This window comes from Taurulus bubalis, assembly GCF_910589615.1.
Source record: "Taurulus bubalis genome assembly, chromosome: 3".
In the NCBI taxonomy this organism is placed as follows: Eukaryota; Metazoa; Chordata; class Actinopteri; order Perciformes; family Cottidae; genus Taurulus; species Taurulus bubalis.
The window spans coordinates 39919748-39940080 of record NC_136591.1 but is presented as its reverse complement, the minus strand read 5'-3'; the positions used below and the strand labels follow the sequence as shown (position 1 = coordinate 39940080).

Here is a 20333-nt window from a genome sequence, read left to right as displayed (position 1 = left end):
AACGTCACGTCAGTACATTAAGGTGACGTGTAACGGGACGTATGCATGTAACGTTATTGTGTGTGTGTGTGTGTGTGTGTGTGTGTGTGTGTGTGTGTGTGTGTGTGTGTGTGTGTGTGAGGTGATGTATGCATGTATATTGTTGTGTGTGTAACGTTGTCAGCATTAACAGTAGTAATTTGAATCTTCATGAATCATATTCTTTTGAATAGGTAAATACAACTGTGACCAACAGAATAATGATGCTGCCTGTCTGCCTGCATGTCTATCTGACTGTGTGCCTGCATGTCTATCTGACTGTGTGCCTGCATGTCTATCTTCCTGTCTGCCTGCATGTCTATCTGCCTGTCTGCCTGCCTGTCTGTCATAACACATGCTGTTACCTAGTTATTACACATGCTGATCACCGTTACCGTGAGGGACTCTGTCTATGAAGTGCATTGTGTTTTGCTGTGCAGGAGATGATGAAGAAGACCATCAACTTCTTCCCAGGAAGGAAGGCGGTGTTGTTCAGAACGGGTCCATCGGGCCATCTGCGACAGGACCCTTCTGATGAGGCCATGAAGATTAAAACAGACCCATCGCTCCAGGACAAGTCTTGTGCTCAGAGACCGGACCTTGTGAGGACCAATGCTCTCTCTCTGGTCCTCCAGCGTGGAGGGGATGTGTCAGACAGACAGGAGGTGATGGGGGAGTATGTGCTGCAATTTGGAAAGTACAAGGGGAAGTTATTCAGGTGGCTCCTTGAAAACGACATTGGCTACACCATTTACCTAATGAAGAAGGTAGAAGAGGAGGAGAGAGACGGTACATTCAACCCTCAAGGACACAGTAAGGACAGCCTGCTGTCCTTTCTGGATTATGCCAGGAGCTTCCAGGAGGTGGAGGACCTGAGGGAGTACCTCGTCTCCAGGAAGCCTGCTTCACCAGCGGCAACAGAGGGTGACACTACTGTCGGCTTTGGAGCCAGGGCCAAGAACACCTGGGGGCAGATCTGGGAGAGCAGGGCTGATGGCTATGCGGCCTTCGTTTCAAGAGTGAAGTGCATCAGAAACAGCAGGATGTACAACCTGCAGCAGTACATCCTCAAGCAGCAGAGGGCTGAGTCCTGTCCACCACCTGCAGCTACTTCAGCGCCTACAACGCTAGGTCAGCTCACAAAAGCATGCAAACACAGTTTGTTGTGAACATTCAGTGTCCAAACACACCTCATGTTAATGTTTCATCTCGTAGTAATTGAGGAGGACGAGCAGCTGGAGAGAGAGATGCTGAATCTGTCTCCGTCCAAATTCCACACTGAACTAAGTAAGTGGATCTACTTTAACAAACAGAGCTTTCATACACATGGTACTGTACATGTAACAATCTAATGTCATCGCCTGTGCTTTCAGGGCCACCAGCAGCCGTCTCCAGGACCCCGGCTGTATCTTCACCAACAGGTTTCAATCAATCAGTGTGGAGGAGGATTCTGTGTTCACCAGAATTCCCCTCCCATTACTGTTCTCTCTCAAATAGTTTGTTGTTTTGGCCGTGTTCAGGCCTGTTCTCATGCCTGTGTTCTCTTACTCTCCTACTAACTGAAGGATTTAACATGTCACCGATGATGGTAAGTGTTTTCCTTTTTTTTTTTTTTTGCATACTTTTTATTATCATTCCAGGATGTGGCATGTTAGCCTACATATACATATGTAGGCTAACATGCCACATCTTTTATTGACAGGTTGTGTTTATACTATATATTGATATAGTTTCTGTGCTTTACCTGTTTACAAACACAAATACATTGGTTTTCGTTAAATAAACAAAATAGCTACTTGCAATTAAAGTAAAGGACATTTTCAGTGTGCAGAAGCAACAGGTAAAGACACACTGAACACACACACACTTTGTGTGAAGAAAATGACGCAGAGTTGTTTTTACAGCACACAGGACTAAGTCGCCGGCTACCGTGACTGTTTCCAGACCTGCTGAGCCAGATGAGCCCCTTGTGGCTAAAGCTCCAGTAAAAGGTAATCATCTTACTCTCCTCCTCACGTTCCACCGTCCTGGAAGTCGTTCTAACTGTGTGTCGTTTCTTTGCTGTTCTTTGAATCCACAGTGAAGGCTGTGCTGCCGGTCCCTCCTCAGCTGCTCGCCATCGGCCCTCAGCTCGTGATAGCAGATCAGGAACCCAATGTGTTGATGCAAAGTATGTAGTCCTTGTCACAGTTCAGCGTGCATGTTCTCCTGCCCACCCTGCTGCACTCACTCCCTTCTGTATTACCTTGTCAGCTCTATCACTCTCACCGGCCCACTCACCTATTTCCCCTTCAGTCACTGCCATATCGTTCTCTGTGTTAAGCCAGACCATCCAGCACTTCAGTGTATATTCTCTTATTGTACATGTAATGTTGTATTTGGTTTTACATTTCTTCCATGTGCAGCTCCTGCCGTCTCTGTCGATGCTCCACACCAGCTTGCATCCTCCGTCCCTGCTCATGATCATGACGTTGCTCAGTGGAAGTGCTCTCAGCAGCAGAGGCTGTGGATGAAGGCGGAGCTAGAGGCGTTGGGGCTGTGGCCGGGTTCACGTCCAGTACGTCACCTAATGAACATGCTGTCCCTGTGGCGTCATCCACCTCAACCCGAGCTCATAGACGCCGTCTCCGAGCTGCCGTCACCAAAGTACTTTCAGCTTCACCCTTTTTTCATCTGGAAGCCGGAGCACGCGCTCATGGAGAGGGCGAGGAACAATTACGACCTGCCTTGTCTTTACGGTTGTCCCAACCCTCACGTAGCATCGTCCGGCATTGGAAGGCCGAGGGTCATTATTGGCACCGGCTGTCAGTACTACATTTTAGCCTCCCGGCTCACCTGCAGGGGGTGTGAGAAGTACTGGCATGCGGACAAGCCTCAGTGGCTGGAGAAGCTCCCGCAGCGCTTCCGCAACATGGTGCCGGCGTTCCTGACGCACAAAAAGGCCGTCTGCAAGTCAGTGATGGACGAGATGAGGCGCAGCGGCAGATCACCAGAAGACATGTCCGAGCAGCTGACAGAGACGCTGCATCTGAAATATGAGAGGGCTCACCTGGCCTACCTGCTGAGTGTGCAGAACGTCAGGGACGCTGAGGCCGGAGTCTACGGCCAGAGAACCATCACCGGGCTCCTCAGACAGGCCGACGCTCCAGAGCCATTCGGTGGATACTCTGACGCTGACGGCTGGTGTGGAGTGTCCATATCTTCACACTACCTGGTGCATTGTCTGGTTCGTGAGTACCGGCGGCAGCATCAGCACCTCACTCTGCTGCTACAGGGCACCTTCGGACAGACACTGAGGTCCGACCACACCCGCAAGGTGGCGAGGAAGGTGGTGCTGTCGTCCGGCACCGTGTCTTCATACGCCATCATGAACGAGAACTGGATGATCCTGAGCTGGGTGATGCTGCAGTCAGAGTGCGACCGGTCCCTTCATCCCATGTATGAGGGTCTGTCTCAGCGCTACACTGCAGCTGGAGTGGAGAAGGCCGGCTACCAGTGGGTGGACAGGTATGAAGAACCAGTTTAGATTGAAAACTTCATTTTTTGTTTTTGACTTGGACGTTATATAGTTTTGTTGTCTTTTTTATTTTTTTATTCAGTTTAAAGTGTTTTCTGACTGAAAAGATATAAACATGGAAAACTTCAGGTTGATTATTTTATACTGTAAAACATATTGAGGCTGAGTTTGTACTTAGGCTGTGAATTTATTTCCCATGTTTTAGGGACTGCTGTGCTGCCTTCAGGGTCCTGCACCCAGGAGCTCAGGAGCAGCTTTCATGGGACTGCTGGAGGACCTCAGAGGCCACGTCTGGAAACCTGGCTAACAACAGCGCCTCAAGGACCAAATTCAACACTGACATCACCATCAAGTTGGATTTGTTTCACTGCATGCGGCGCTTAACCAGAGAGTGTGTCTCAGAGCATCACTCGCTCTACAGCTCTTTTTGCCAGTTCCTCTCTGCAGCCTTCCTTGTTGTGGACCAGGGAGATCTCCAGAGGCTCAGGGAGGCGTACACCTTCTGTGGTATCTCTCCTGCTAATCCCACCAAGCAGCACACCAGAGAGCACTGCAGGACAAAGGTGCCACAGCCCAGAGAGCTGCTGCAGAGGGTAGAAGACGTCCTGCATCACTTCCACCTCGCAAAAGATGCCAACGATCTGCTCCTCTTCAAGTCCTCCATGCTGAACATGTGGAGGATTCAGCGTGTGCACATCCTGAGAGGCTGCCTGAGCGACCCGGGGGAGGTGGGGGAGGGAACCCTCTATAGGTTTGGTGGCACCTTGCAGTTAAATCACACAAAGGGCGAGGGAGCTGCTGTACCCATCTGGATCCCTGTGAGAGGCACCTCTCAGCAGGAGGGCTTCCACTCCCACCAAGCCCAGTGGGTGACTGGGAACCGGGTGTCCTGCGAACTATTTCAGGCCCAGGCCATGACGGGAGTGGTGCGCTGGAACTTCCAGAGGCTGGTGGACCTGAAGCTGCCTGGTGTGTTCGACCCCGCGTTGATAGCAGAGCTCAACATTTTGTCTTCGAAGGTGACGGCAAAGGCAAAATATCCAGCTCTGCAGATCACCGACAGAGACACAGGGGAAAGGTTTGGACTTGACTATGTGGAGCCCGGCTGTCGTCCTGTTCCTCTGGACTGGGAGAAGCACAAGTCACAGCCAAACATGGCAGCTGCTGTCGCCATGGAGACGGATAATTTCCCTCAAGCTGCAGATGCCACAGGCTGTCAGGTAATCCAGATGAATCCCCCGGTCAATTATCAATAACTATTATCAGATTGTCAATAACTATTGTCATCTCCATGTGATGCTTTATTTCAGGAGACCAGTCTCACTGTCAAGGAGCCTCCACTTGCAGCTGTGCGCATCCTGTCTTTCCAGCAGGGGTCTGAGGCCAAGTTCCAGCCGCCCTTGATGTCGTCGTCTGCCACAGGTAGCTTTCAGATGACCTCTCATATAGACAGTTAGAACCAGCAGCGGACATAATATCAAGACAATCGTCTTAATATGTTGTTTATTAACAATAATCATGAACATATAAAAAACATATCGCCATATAATTGTATTCTAACAATAGACATTATAATAAACATGTGCTTTAAACATTGTATTTATTTACAGCACCGCTGCCCGTATCCTCCTCTCCTCGAGCCACTCGCACCGGATCCATCAAAACCGGCGGCATCGTCCAAGTCCTGGACCACAGCCGGTGGACAGGAGCCATGAGAGCTGCCATCAACGAGCTTCTGATTAAGCACCACGGAGCTCCACGCATGCTGAAGCAGGTGGATGATGACTACGCTGCCATGGTCCAGAGGTCGTGCACTGACCCAAACACTTTAATCCACCCCACCACATGCCAACATATCTCCAGATATGTGAAGCATCTGGCCAAAAAAAAACAAAACACCAGCTCCTCTCTCAACACCAGCCCAGAGAAGGTGCTGGAGACTCAGCAGCTGTGGCAGAGTTTGACCTCCGGCAGCCAGACGGTCAGTGTGCCGGTCACAACCCTGCCTGCTGCCACCCTCAACCCTCCACCTGTGGCTGCTCCCCAGGAGGAGTCACTGAGCCGGGATGCAGTGGAGAAGCTGGTGACGGAGATCCTAGAGAAGCAGCAGCAGCAACAGCAACAACAGCAGGAGAAGAAGAAGAAGATGACGAGGAACTGTTTAGCCTGCGGTCAGCCAAAGTCGCGTTATCTTGCTGATGGTTCCTCTGTTCATTTCTTCTATCAATCTAAAACTGTAAAGTATTTCTACTGCTCCACCAAGGTCTTTGAGGCCTACGCAGGCGAAGGCCTCAAAGACCCCCGCATGTCCTTTGAGAACTTTGCAGCGTCTCCTTTCTTTGAGCGGGAGCTGGAGGCCTCAAAGCAGAGGGGGGCCGAGTGGAGGAAGGTGTCAGAGGAGAGGAAGAAGAGGACGTCAGCGGTGGAGCTGCCGACAGGTCGCCTGTGCCGGTTCTGCCACCGGCCGCTGAAGCAGGGCCCCAGCAGCCCTCACATACACAGCAGCTTCCCTGGGGAGAAGGGGAAGTACATCTACTGCCCCTCCAGAGTGTTCTCCCTGTACCAGGACCAGGGCATGGTGGAGGAGATGACCTGGAAGGACTTCACAGCATCTGCTTTCTATGAGGCTGAGAGGGACAGGTGGATCAGAGAGAAGAAGAAGTGACATCATTACTGCACAGACTGTGTTGTTCACATTCAGATTCTTTGTCATTGTACATACAAGTACTGAGACTGTGTTGTGAGACTGTGCATTTTAGAATTCAGCTGTGTTTTACAATAAAATATCTTGAAATCATCACTTTGACTGTCTTCAATGCACAGAACATTAAATAATCAAACATTTAGATATGATCAGCTGCATACGTGCACAGATGTGTAAAATAAACATCTGTTGTGCCTTATAAGTACATCTGCAGCATGATCTTTGGAGATTAATATCTTATTTGCATAATTACATCACAATAAATGATAAAAGCTTGATTATTTGTTTTGTGTTCTGCTCACATTCTGGAGCTGACAATTTATTTGGGTGAGGTGGGAGTCAAACCGCTGACTTTGTGTACCGTCTGGAAAGTCCTCTATGGCTATACGCGGCTGGCCTCTTGCTGTGAGGCAACAGTGCTAACCACTACACCACCATGTCGTCTTATGTCTATTTGATATTGTTTGTAAGAATTACAGTCCTTTTATTAAGCTTTTGACAAAATAGTTCCTTTTGGCTTGCAGTTCCTAACAAGCAAGCAGTGGATGAGGCAGTGGTCAATATGATCATCAAAGACTGTCAGCCACTCAGCTTTGTTGAAAATGAGGGATTCAGGGAGCTCCTGAAGCTTATTGTACCCTCGCATGCTCGACCCAGCAGGAAGGTATGTTTAAGAATTTTAATTATATGTTTGTACTAACTATATAACTATATTTTAGTGGTGTAACAGTATTTGTATGGTTATTTTCAGACCATCAAGGACTTGGTGAGCCAGAGATATGAGGAGGAAAAGGAGAAAACCAAAAAGGACCTCCAGAGTGCTGTTGCTGTTACTTTAACAGCTGGTATGTGGACGTCCATGAATATGGAGGCATATCTAGCTGTTACTGGCCACTATGTGGACAAAGAAAGCCATGAACTCCATTCATCAGTCTTGGCAGTGCAGCATTTTCCTCAGAAACACACTGCAGAAAACATTGCCACGGTTAAAAGGAGCCTCATGGAGGAGTGGGGCATAGCAGGAAAGGTCAGGTGTCTTGTCACTGATGCAGCAGCAAACATGACTGCATGTGCTCGAATGCTGCAAATACGGCATACCATTTGTATAGCCCATTCCCTGAATTTAATTGTGAGAAAATCATGCGATCAAATCCCAACAATAACTGAAATACGCAACAAAACACGACACATTGTGACATACTTTCGATCGAGCGTGACTGCTAAAGAGAAGCTCACTCAAATACAGCAACAGCTGGGAACACCGGGCCATAAATGAATAAACGAGGTGCCAACACGATGGAACAGTACCTACCAAATGTTTGAAAGAATGACTGAGCAGAAGGAGGCAGTCTGGGTGTCACTGGCCTCATTAAAACCTGACATCACTCCACTGACTCCAGAAGAATGTCAGATCATTGAAGAGATGCTCAGGGTTCTTGTTCCTTTTGACCAAGCTACAAGAGAACTGTCTGAGGAAAAAAGGGTCTCTGGGTCAAAGGTCATTCCCATGATGAGATAATGCTCCACATTGAGCTTCAACGTCAGGCCACAACAGTGACACAAACAGCTGCTCAGCAACTGGCTGAAAACCTGAGGAAGCGGCTAACTGACGCTATTTGCGGCATAGAATCTCTCAGTGTGATGACTCTGGCAACTCTGTTAGATCCCAGATTTAAAAAGAATGGATTTGTTAGTCAGCAAAAGGCAAGTGAAGCGGTGAAGAGACTGCAGTCAGAATGTGCAGAAGAAATGAGGAGCCAAGAGCCTGACCCAAGAGAAGAAGAGCCTAGCTCTTCACATGGGTCAGAACCCAGTTCAGGTATGAAAATACATTTTTGTGGCACTTTGTGATATGATTCATCATGTGATAATGAAGTAATGATTAACTATTTTTTTAGGGCACAATCTCTGGAAGACTTTAGATATGGAGGTTGCAGAGACCCAGAAGACGAGGAACGCAACAGCTGACTCCATTATTGAAGTCCAACGCTACCTGGCAGAAACAAACACACCCAGAAACCAAGATCCTTTGCAATATTGGAAATGGAACCAGAACATATACCCACATCTTCATCAACTTGCACTTAAAACTCTCTGCTCACCATCATCGTCTGTACCATGCGAAAGAGTATTTTCCAAGGCTGGGGAGCTGGTGTGTAAGAGGAGAAATCGCCTTGGAGCAAAGACACTCGAAAAACTTTTGTTTCTCAATAAAAATTCATGAACTGATCACTTTTTGGTCTTTTATTTCATATGATTTAACAGTTAAGTTGACAAATGTGCACATAAGTTACAAAATTGTAACTCTGAATTTTTACTCTAATTTGCTATATTTTACATACCAACTCAGTTTTAGCATTTACACGAACAAGGACTTTCTTTACCTGCAATGATTTTATAACTACTGCAGGGGTCACTATTGGGTGACCAACACAGTATCAATACAGTGCCGACACAGTTTGTTTAGTGTGTCAATACACTCCTTGAGGTATCATCGTCCCATCACTATTCTCGATCCTCTCGAACCGGCTTGCTGCAGAAGGTTGTGCTGGGTCCATAATTGGCCAGATCGTAATGTAACGGCCCGATAACCCAAGGACCCAAAAGCACAACTCAGGAAGGCAGAGGTACAGAATATGACTCTTTTACTTAACAGGTAACTACAGGTTACACACAAGGAATGCTGGAGAGCTAGGTTCAAGAACACAAGACGATCTGGCAGAGGACACATGCAAGTGAGGGACCTAAATAGTGAGCTAATGAGGGAACGGGCTGCAGGTGAGATGGCCGTGAGGCCAGGTGACGGTGATGAGTGGTAATCAGGTGTGAGTGGCAGGATCTGGAATGACAGGACAGTTAGTATACAGACAGGCAGACAGGATGAAAATAACTTAAAGAACAGCGTGGCGCTGAACCGTGACAGCAACACTGTTAGTAAACTCAAGTACTTACACCTGTCTGCTCTCACTTTCCCGCTCATTTTACTCTGTCTTGTTGAACCAGTCTTTATTTGCTCAAACTCCATCCCAGCTGCAGATTGGGAGCAAAAAGCAAAATATATATATATATAATTATTAAAACAAAAAAGGGTCACTTCTGGGTCAGGGAGTTGGAAAAGACCCAAACTGGGCTGAGCTGAGTTTAGACTGAATTAGGTCTGAAATAAATAAGCAAACAAGCAAAGAAACTAAACAAACGCATTTACATTACTTATTTATTTTATGCTGCCAGTGTAATCAGAGAATGTTGTTGCTGAAAACACACTGAAAGTGACAGTTTGGATATTTTGACATCAGTCACTGGGGATACAACAGAACCTCAACTCAGCTGAAGAGAGTTTCAGCTGAATGTTGTTCTCACGCCTTAAACAAGAGTCTGTCTCTCAGAGACATGGGAATACTTTATTACTGTTTGTTCTGATAATCACATGGTAATGATCCATTTGGGCACATTGGCAGAACATACACAGGGCATGAGAGTTGAGTATAAGAGAGAAGAAGATCCACCTGACAGTCAGACAGACGAGCAGCAGAAACCAGAACACATCTGTGGTGAGTACACTTTACAGAATACAGGAGCTGCTGGTCTGACGCTGCCTCCATCAGTCACTTAGTTTGTCACTGTTATTATTAACGGATAGAGGCAGCGGGAAACCAGCAACTCTGTGTTCTGATGGGGAGAATTACTGTTGTACCTTACATTTATACATTTCAATGATAAAATCCAGTAAATATGTTATCTTCACCTTAAGCATTTATGTTTTTCTACAATCAAAGTAGGTCTGAGTCATGCGTCCATCTGTGGTCACTGCTGTCCTGCTGTTGGTGGGCATCATCAACACTGACAGCACGACCTTACCGTTGCAGTTCCCGTGAGTACCGTGAGCAAAATAGCATTGAACTAAAACCCAAGCAAACTCAAGAAACTTGGTCATTGAAGCACTTGTGTTCTCACAGGTGCTCCTTGGGATTTATTTACAAAATTCCTCGTACGAATTGTGCCGAACGTGGATGAGTCCGCTATGGAGAGAGTCGCTGTATGACATACATCACGGTTAAAAAGACTTTCCAGTAGGCACAGGTGATAAAACACACACACACACACACACACACACACACACACACACACACACACACGACACGGGTAAAAAAAAGAAGATAAATTCATCCTTTTCATGTCTTATATGTTCTGATAAAGTTCTGGTGAAGACTAGCACTCTTTCACATTTCTAATGATTTCAGGATTTATGCCACTCTTTGGATAGTGAACTGTTGTCAATACACAATCAAGTTGAGAAGAATAAGCCTCCCGGTCCTTGGTCTTTGGGCATCGACAGCTCTCTCTGGTCAATACTGGAACAGCACAAGGTCACTGTGACTATCTACATCCTGTGTCCTTTGAACCAGTGAACCCTCTCATTAAACTTCTATTCAGGCTGGCTACGCACTGTGTAGTATGGGGCCGCTCCCTGTTCCCATAAATGTTCTCTTATAACCCGAGTCATGTCCGGACACATGTGTGTGTGTGTGTGTGTTGTATGTGATTTTTGCAGTTGTACTTTAAGCATAATTTAAAACCAAGCACAAGACTTGATATTAAGTAAAAATAAATGTTTAAATATTTCTTTAACTAAAATGTGCATCACATCCTGTCACGTCGCTGTCAAGCCCCTTTCCCTGCAGGTGGCTACTCGTGATTTGCATAGCCCCGCCCTCGCTAAACTATCAATGGATGAATTAAAAAAAGAAAAGTCATGGAGGAAAATAGAGTTTAATTTGTGGAAGTATTAATTTGCTTTCACTGCCAACGATGCTGGCTGTATTGAGTTCAGTGCAGGTGAGTGACATCAAGAGGACATTCAGAGCTAGAAGGCAGTTCACGTTGATGAAAACCACCAACTTTTGCTTTGGCTATACTAAATATTTATGTTCCCAAAGGAATACCTGTGGGAACACAAGTGCGTTAACCCTTGTATGGTGTTCGAGTCTGTGAGACCCCTTTTTCATTTGTTATCAAAATAAAAATGATCCATCCATTCATTTTCATCCGCTTATCTGGGGTCGGGTCGCGGTGGCAGCAGGCCCAGCAGGCCGACCCAAGCTTCCCTCTCACCCGCAACATTTTCCAGCTCCTTCTGGGGAATCCCGAGGCGTTCCCAGACAAGCTAGGAGATATAATCCCTCCAGCGTGTCCTTGGTCTTCCCCGGGCTCTCCTACCAGTTGACCTGCCTGGGAAAACCTCTAATGGGAGGTGTCCAGGAGGCATCCTGACTAGATGCCCGAACCACCTCAGCTGATTCCTTTCGACACGAAGGAGCAGCGCCTCAACTCCAAGTTCCCTCCTGATGTACGGGCTCCTTACCCTATCTCCAAGGTTCCCCCTGATGTCCGAGCTCCTTACCCTATCTCCAAGGTTCCCCCTGATGTCTGAGCTCCTTACCCTATCTCCAAGGTTCCTCCTGATGTCCGAGCTCCTTACCCTATCTCCAAGGTTCCTCCTGATGTCTGAGCTCCTTACCCTCCTTGCCCCCCAACACAACCCCCCCCTCACCATACACAACAGCCCTGTGTCTGCAGTGGAGTCCTTCAGGTTCTGGGATCCACAATCTCCCGGGACTTGAAGTGGACCGCCAACATCAACACCATCCAGAAAAAGGCCCAGCAGAGGCTGTACTTCCTGTGCCAGCTCAGGAAGTTCAACCTGCTGATCCTGTTTTACTCCATCATCCAGTCTGTCCTCTGCTCTTCCATCACTGTGTGGTTTGGATCGGCCACCAGACAGGACAGAGACAGACTACAGCGGATAGTCAAGTCTGCAGAGAGAACTATTGGTTGCAGCCTGCCCTCCATCCTGGACTTGTACACCTCCTGAGACAGGAAGCGGGCTGGAAAGATCACTGCAGACCTCTCACACCCTGGACACAAGCTGTTCCAACTCCTCCCCTCTGGTAGGCGTAAACTAGATTCCAACACTGCATATTTAAAACCAAAGTGTGACACAAACTCACATCACGCTTCACTTCAGAGATTTCTGAGTGATTGAGGGTTCAAGTCTGACCTGTTACGTAACTCTGCTTCTAAATAAAGGACGTGTTTTGATGGAAGGTTTTTAAATACATTGGGCCCATTTTCAGACTTTAACCCTTTACATATCTGGAAGAAGTATTTAGATACTTTACTTCAGTAAAAGTACTAATGCCACACTGTAAAAAATGCTCAAGCTGCAGTAAAAAGTTCCTTCAGTAAAAGTATGTGAGCGTAATCAGTAAAACAAATCAGCAGAGTGGCGACCAGATAAACGCGAGGATTCATCACCGGAACACACGGAACGGATGTTTCCTTCTCATCGGAGTGGACGTGAACACTTCAGAAACGTGATCCGGATCCTCAGACAGACGCCCCGTGGAGATCCTCCTTCACTGAGAGTGCACTTCCCATTTGGGTGTTGCATTCAGGACCACCGGGAAAAGTTAGGACAAAACATAAAACAAATACAGTTCGCACATGAAGAGTTATTGTCATCCTGAATACAGTTGTAGGTATTCGCTTTGTTAACACAGTAAGAAACACTTTTAATAAAATTACAATGAGGGCAAAAACAAATCATAATGTCTTAGAAAGCATTTATTTATAACAATATGGACAAATCAACTTCTCTTTACAATTCTGCGTTTTTTTTTTTCTTTGCGTGTGGATTTGACTTGGAAGTGTAATTTCCTATTTTTATGGAACGGTCTTCAACGTCACATGTGACTGAATATGAAGGGTTGTCCCTGAGAGGTGGGGCAATCTCCAGGTCATGAACTTTCAAGTTTTTCATGTATACATTATCAATATACAGTATATTAGTATATATCTTCCACCTAATGCTGCTGTCTGGGTCGTGCGTTTGAGTCCTGTGTTTTTTCCCCTTTGGTTCACCAGTCATAACAGGGACTTAGTAAATAAACAGTAGTATTCAAAGTCTGTCTGAAAGTCTGTTGTGCCCCCTTGTGGTCGAACTGAGAACTCATGCTGAGGACAGGTGGGATGTTTAGCTCTTGTGTGGACACATACAACAGACATATATTAATATTATATTAATATTTTATTAATATTAATATATATATATATGTATATATATTAATATATATATAATATATATATATATATATATATATATATATATATATATATATATATATATATATATATATATATATACACATTAAGTAATTGTTGGATTATATGTGTTCAGATAATGGACCTCATGAAGGAACAATTATGTGTTAAAGTGATCGTTTCAACTGGATGAAAGTCACATGATCAGGAATTGGTGCACGTTCATGATAAATGATCATCTGTGTAATCAATGCCCCAAAATTACTTTATAAGAACAAATGTTTTTATTCATGATTTGTCTTCTATGACAATGTTGGAGGAAAACAGTTTTCTGTTAAATGCATGCTGTCTTGAGGAGAGAAGACTTGAAATTGCAATTATTAAAGTTAACATGTTGTATTTTCTGACTCTGCTTCTTCTTGCAATAATGTCCTGATTGATGACTTTACAACAGCGTCCAGTAACAATCTTTCCAACATACACTTAATGAATGTATTGTTATATAATAAAACACAACACATTTAGTATCATTATTGTGACAACTTCTCTTAAACCTCTCATGTGTTATTTAAGAACTGCTCTGGGCCCTATTCTTCATACCTGGCTAGAAAGATGATGACAGAAAGATTCACAAATATTTTCGATTTACAAATGCACACAGAAGGGTTTACAAATACATTCCAATAATTTATTTAAATGTAAAAAAAAAAAATCACAAATATATTTCTACATTTGTATGTATTTGTGCGTTGATTTTTCTATTTCTTTGTGGATTTGTATGGATTTATTTGTGGATCGCATTGCATTTGTTTGGAGATGAGTTTCCTCTGTAGGGCTCAGCCTTAGCGAAAGGGTAAAGAGATGAGTTTCCTCTGTAGGGCTCAGCCTTAGCGAAAGGGTAAGGAGATGAGTTTCCTCTGTAGGGCTCAGCCTTAGCGATAGGCGGTGCGTCGTTACAATGACATGGCCCGCTTTTAGTAAGACAGAATAAATCAATATGATCATCTGATAAAAGATTTGACTAATACAGCTTTAGATGACAGAGTCCACATTTAATTATCCCGTTTTGTTGCACTTTTGTGTTGGTGGTGTTAACTTTCATGAGGTTATTTTGTATTTTCTCGTGTTTACTTTTGACTTAATTAACTCCAGTGGCCGTGTGCAGACAGTCTCTGTAGGGTTTTGGGTGGGGAACTTGTCTAATGGAAGCACAGAGAAGCATGTAAGACTGAAACTCTGCTTCCTGCTGTGAACTCTGGCTTGTCATGGATTAAATTCACTAATAATCTGGGCGGTGGAATGATGACATGCAGATAAACAAGTCATCGCTGGTCAAGAAGGGACACATAATAAATACACAACCTCTTAGTTTTCTACTTTTCATGACAGGTGAGGCCTCCCCTGACGTCACCTCCCTGAGCTCCACCTAAACAAACTCAAACATTTACAGAACAATAATAAGATTACAAAGTACCGCCCACATTGTTTGATTGACAGGTGAAGAACAAGCTCTCAGCAACAATGATGGACAAAGCGTAACCCCGCCCCCTGCTGGAGACAAGCCGGGATGAACCCCACACACACAGTGAAGGCGCGTCAGCCAGCTATCAAACTGTTTCTAGAACATACCAGAGTCATATTACACTGTAAAAACATGGCGGCTACACAGGAAACCAAAGCACATCAACACACGTGATGACACTTTGGTGGGCGTCACATTTTAATGTTTGCCAGTAACTGTATTTTATATTTTGGGCATTTTTTGGGAAGACAAAAGAAGAAAGAACTTTGTTCATTCTTGAAACAAGAAATACTTTATTCATCATGTAAACCACATCAAACTCAAGGCCCGCCGCGTTATTTTATGTGGCTTCATGGACCCGTTTTCAGTGAATCGCGGACCTTTGCATGGGCTTTTATTTTGAAGGGGATTTTTTACGTGCTTTTATTTTGAAGGAGATTGTTTTATGCAGCGGAGCGCCATCTATTCACACTCCTCAATGCTGCGTTCACAACACGTCTTACTTGCATGATTTTACACATTGGACTATTTGTGATAGTTAAGCTTCATTACCGACTTTTTTATTCCATGTTTGTGCATGAAAACACTGAGTCTGTTAAAAAGGCTGAAGTTATACAAATATTATGTGTGTTGTACTACCTCATGTCCTTAAGATGCACTTTTTGGGTTTTAATTGAGTGCAAAAGGGAATGTTTATTAAAAAAAAATGTATGTTGGCATATTGTGATATTGTGTACTTTCTCAGGTTTAAACTGCACCATATCATTAAATTAATTTGAGAAGTTGAAAATGTTCCTTACATTGGATCTCAGCTTGTCATGAAGGGGTCAAGGTGGGTCCTGCAGCCAGACCAGTAGAACCACTGCCCCAGACCAGTGGAACCACTGCCCCAGACCAGTGGAACCACTGCCCAGACCAGTGGTTCAACTGGTCTGGGGCAGTGGAACCACTCCCCCAGACCAGTTCAACCTTTGCCCCAGACCAGTTCAACCTTTGCCCCAGACCAGTAGAACCACTGCCCCAGACCAGTTCAACCTTTGCCCCAGACCAGTGGAACCACTGCCCCAGACCAGTTCAACCTTTGCCCCAGACCAGTAGAACCACTGCCCCAGACCAGTTCAACCTTTGCCCCAGACCAGTAGAACCACTGCCCCAGACCAGTTCAACCTTTGCCCCAGACCAGTGGAACCACTGCCCCAGACCAGTAGAACCACTGCCCCAGACCAGTAGAACCACTGCCCCAGACCAGTTGAACCACTGCCCCAGACCAGTTCAACCACTGCCCCAGACCAGTTCAACCTTTGCCCCAGACCAGTGGAACCACTGCCCCAGACCAGTAGAACCACTGCCCCAGACCAGTGGAACCACTGCCCCAGACCAGTTGAACCACTGCCCCAGACCAGTAGAACCACTGCCCCAGACCAGTTGAACCACTGCCCCAGACCAGTTGAACCACTGCCCCAGACCAGTAGAACCACTGCCCCAGACCAGTAGAACCACTGCCCTAGACCAGTTGAACCACTGCCCCAGACCAGTAGAACCACTGCCCCAGACCAGTAGAACCACTGCCCCAGACCACATGCATGTCTTTATTTGCTCACAATTACTTGTTGGACCAGTTATGTCTTTCTCAACTGTGACAAAAAAGCTTTAAAGAAAGTTAATATAATAACAACGTGCGTTTGATCTTTGTCTTTGTTATTTTCTTCTGTTTTAAGTTTGATCTTTATAATTGTATATTTATCATAATTTAGTAATGTGGGTTTCTTAACCCTAAATTAAATGGACTTCTGTCATAGTAACAGAGAAATTTGCTTCCATATATTTTTACATTCATATAAATGCATGTACAATATTTGTACACTTGAATAAACAATAATCTGATACAAAGACAGTTAACATGATGCTGGGAGGAGTTAAATGTCTACAGTGTTACAGTTACAACCCTTTGAGGACGACCATGATGCTGATGAGGCCCGGGGTGAAAATGAGTTTGACACCCCTGATGTAAACCTTCAGTTTGTTCACATCCCATCAGTAAAGTCTGTTAAATTAGTTTCACCTGAATCTCACTTATGTAAAATAATAGTGAATGACTTCCTTATTGATTATGATACTTTATTTTATAATACAACATAGTACATCATTTGTATGTTGATTCAGACAACAACAACATTTAGTCTCACACATATAAAGATAGAATACTTTACAGGAAGTGGTGAGAATAAAATATCTAGGATAAAGAAGCTCTGGTGCTTTCTCTCTTTAAGACCCATGCAGAGGAAGAGACACAACAACAAATACATCAACAACAATATTCATCAAACATTTAGAGATCAGAGAAGTTTACATTTTCCTGCAGAGAAATATGAGTTCAGGTCAACAAAGATGACCATGAGCAGTGAGAGCCTCCACGACTAAACAGACACAGGAAGGAGCTCAAACATCTACACAACAATAATGAGAACACGTCAAAGCACCGCCCACAATGTTTGATTGACAGGTGAAGAGAAATCAGCTCTCGAACAATAACATCAGTTTAAGAATTAAAACACATAATTGAACCTGCTGTCCCTTAAATCACTTCTGTCTGTTTGAGTTGACAGAACTCAGCAGTGGTTCCATCATAATTATAAAACCTAACTCCAGCATAGAGAGGCTGAGTGAATGAGGTCTGGACTCTGTGGAGGAGAGTCATGGTTTCAGAGACGCTGTAGAAGGACAGAACACCTGCTGTGTGATCCAGGTACACTCCTACTCTGGAGGACGGAGGACCAGAGACGGGAGCGCTGATGTTGTTGTACCGGAATGTAAAACTGTTGTTGTCACAACGTAACGCCCAAGATTTGTCATTGAATCCAAACAGACATTCATGAATGATCCCTGTTCTGATGATATTCTTGTATGAGACTGATACAAAAACTCCTCCTCCTCTCCTCTCCACCTCCCAGTAACAACGTCCAGTCAGACTCTCTCTACTCAGGACCTGAGGACACCAACCAGTGAACCTGTCTGTGTGACTAGAATAAGACTGATGTTCATTCATAAATGTTGCTTTTCTGTTCCCCTCAGATAATAACAGCAGTGTGTTTGCTGTGTTTGGATCCAGAGTGATGTCACGTGAATACCTTAAGAATCCAGCTCTGGTCTTGGGCTCTGCTTGTGACAGTAAAACGTCCACTTCAGTCACTGCCAGTGAGACGTTTGTCCACTCGTCCCTCAGGACGTCCTGTAGTTTATCTCTGACTTCTGACACAGCCGCCGTCACGTCCTCAAAGTATCTCAGAGGACGGATGTCGATGCCGGTGGAGTCTGTAGACTCACTGAGTGGTGCCAGTGAGGGGTAGTTGTGTAGGAACTGGTTGTGATCCTCTGTGTGTGAGAGCAGCTTCAGCTCAGCGTCCTTCCTCTTCAGCTCAGCGATCTCCTGCTCCAGCTTCTCCTGAAGCTCTTTGACTCGACTCACTTCCCTTTTCTGCTGGGATCTGACCTGCTGCTTCACATCGGAGCTTCTGTTCTCCAGGAGACGGATCAGCTGGGTGAAGATCTTCTCGCTGTCCTCCACCGCTTCATCAGCTGAGAGATTGACGGCCTCCACCTCCTGATGGAGCAGCTTCACGTCCTTCTCTCTGTCCTGGATTCTCTGCTGGATGTTTAGTCGACTCCCCTCCAGCTCTCTCTGCCTCTCGGTCCTTTCTGCTGCAGCTGAGACTGTGTCGTGGCCTTTATGGTCATCCATTAAGCAGAGATAACAGATACACTGCTGATCAGTACGACAGAAGATCTTCATCACCTCATTGTGACGAGAGCAGATGTTCTCCTGGAGCTTCTTGGACGGCTCCACCAGCTTGTGCTTCTCAAAGGCAGGTGATTGAATATGAGGCTGGAGGTGTTTCTCACAGTAAGAGATCACACATTGCAGACAGGACTTGAAGGCCTTCCGTCTCCTCCCAGTGCAGACATCACAGCCCACATCTTCAGGTCCAGCATAGCAGTGATCAGCAGCAGCAGCTTGGAGTCCAGTCTTCTTCAGCTCCTCCACTAAAGCTGCCAGCATGGTGTTTTTCAGCAGGACAGGCCTCGGTGTGAAGCTCTGCCTACACTGAGGGCAGCTGTGGAGTTTCTTACCGTCCTCTTCGTCCCAGTGGCTTTTAATACAGTTCATGCAGTAGCTGTGTCCACAGGGAATAGCCACCGGATCCTTCAGTAGATCCAGACAGATGGAACAAGAGAAGCTTTCCCGATCCAGCTGAACTCCTTGCTGCGCCATTTCAGCTCTCAGTAGCAATGACTGTCTGAGTTTCACTTCCTGAGAAACGACTCTGCTTTGACTTGATCTGAACAACACGTGATGTTCAGTGAACGGGGCGCGTCAGCTCTATTGCTTCACACCATGTTGGTTACACCCATCTGTAAAGCTGTAGATCTGAAGGGGAGGGAAGAGGACAGAGTCCAGCGGCTGTGTTAGAGAGCAGGAGGAAGAGGGAGGGCTTATCAAGCTGTGGTTCATTCCAGGAAGAGGAGCGGCGCTGTGAATGTGAACTTTGTTTTACTCTTTAAAAAAAATACTTCTGCGAGTGATAAACCAGTATTTCAAGCTTCAATTTGTATGTGTGCAGTTTTATTCCTATTTGAAGAACCCAGCAGAATTAAAGCTTTCACAGCAGTGTGTGTGTGTGTGTGTGTGTGTGTGTGTGTGTGTGTGTGTGTGTGTGTGTGTGTGTTTCTTCTTCGGTCTACTACCGGTCACATACGTCACAGTATCAGGTGTACTTTATGTTGTACTGTCTTCATCTCCACTAACTATCAGGTACTGGACTAAGTACATACTCGAGGTATTTTTTACTTGCTCACTTTGCTACTTCATACTTCTACTCAGTACATTTCAGATACTCTATTGTACTTTTTTACTCCACTACATATATTTTACAACTTTAGTTAATCATAATTCTTAAAGACTAAGAATGTACATAAATATATAGTATAAGATAATTAAATACAATACATTGTTTAAGAATAAACAGGTGGCTAAATTATTACAAATAATAATAATCGTAATTATCATATTTTTTTAATATTAATGATGATAATATTACTATCTTAATTTATCAAATACTTGTCATAGTTTTGATGCATATTTAAAAAATATTTTTTTTTAGTAGTTTAAGTGTTAGTAACAGCCTGTTTATCAAAACTATTAACAAATTAGTGACTCCTGTCAGTTTAGATTCGTCTAAACTTCTGCTTTTTATTCCAATATGAAGCACATAACTCGAGCTGAACACACTCACATACACACACACAGTCAATGTTTACACTGATATTAAAAATTAAATAATAATAATAATAGAATACAAACAATAAAATAGACAATAAGAAAGAACCACGAATGCAAAAAAGGAAGCAAGAAAATCTGCTTTCCCGCTGTAGTTAGTCACTTCTGTCGGTTTGATCAGCTGGTTTAGTACATA

At 44.8% G+C, this 20333-nt stretch overlaps 3 protein-coding genes across 3 annotated transcripts in view; 2 read left to right on the top strand and 1 right to left on the bottom strand.

Moving 5' to 3' along the window:
- The window catches only part of LOC306734494 (uncharacterized protein), a 7504-nt gene extending 1178 nt beyond the window's left edge, over positions 1-6326 (top strand). Inside the window, exons 3-11 of the mRNA XM_079215851.1 lie at positions 459-1149; positions 1234-1305; positions 1392-1606; positions 1973-2009; positions 2099-2188; positions 2424-3525; positions 3741-4755; positions 4846-4957; positions 5146-6326. Coding sequence (XP_079071977.1) covers positions 459-1149; positions 1234-1305; positions 1392-1606; positions 1973-2009; positions 2099-2188; positions 2424-3525; positions 3741-4755; positions 4846-4957; positions 5146-6200 — 4389 coding nt within the window. The 3' untranslated portion in view covers positions 6201-6326. The remainder of the gene's footprint in view (positions 1-458; positions 1150-1233; positions 1306-1391; positions 1607-1972; positions 2010-2098; positions 2189-2423; positions 3526-3740; positions 4756-4845; positions 4958-5145) is intronic.
- Positions 6327-16974: 10648 nt separating this feature from the next.
- LOC306734104 (tripartite motif-containing protein 16-like) lies at positions 16975-19159 on the bottom strand. The gene has a single exon (XM_079215436.1). The coding sequence runs from the start codon at positions 19130-19132 to the stop codon at positions 17438-17440; it is 1695 nt and encodes a 564-aa protein (XP_079071562.1). The 5' UTR covers positions 19133-19159; the 3' UTR covers positions 16975-17437.
- A 96-nt stretch (positions 19160-19255) lies between these two features.
- Positions 19256-20333, top strand: part of LOC306734493 (palmitoyltransferase ZDHHC3-like) — a gene marked incomplete at both ends in the record, with an annotated part of 5777 nt that continues 4699 nt past the window's right edge. Inside the window, one exon of the mRNA XM_079215850.1 lies at positions 19256-19323. Coding sequence (XP_079071976.1) covers positions 19256-19323 — 68 coding nt within the window. The remainder of the gene's footprint in view (positions 19324-20333) is intronic.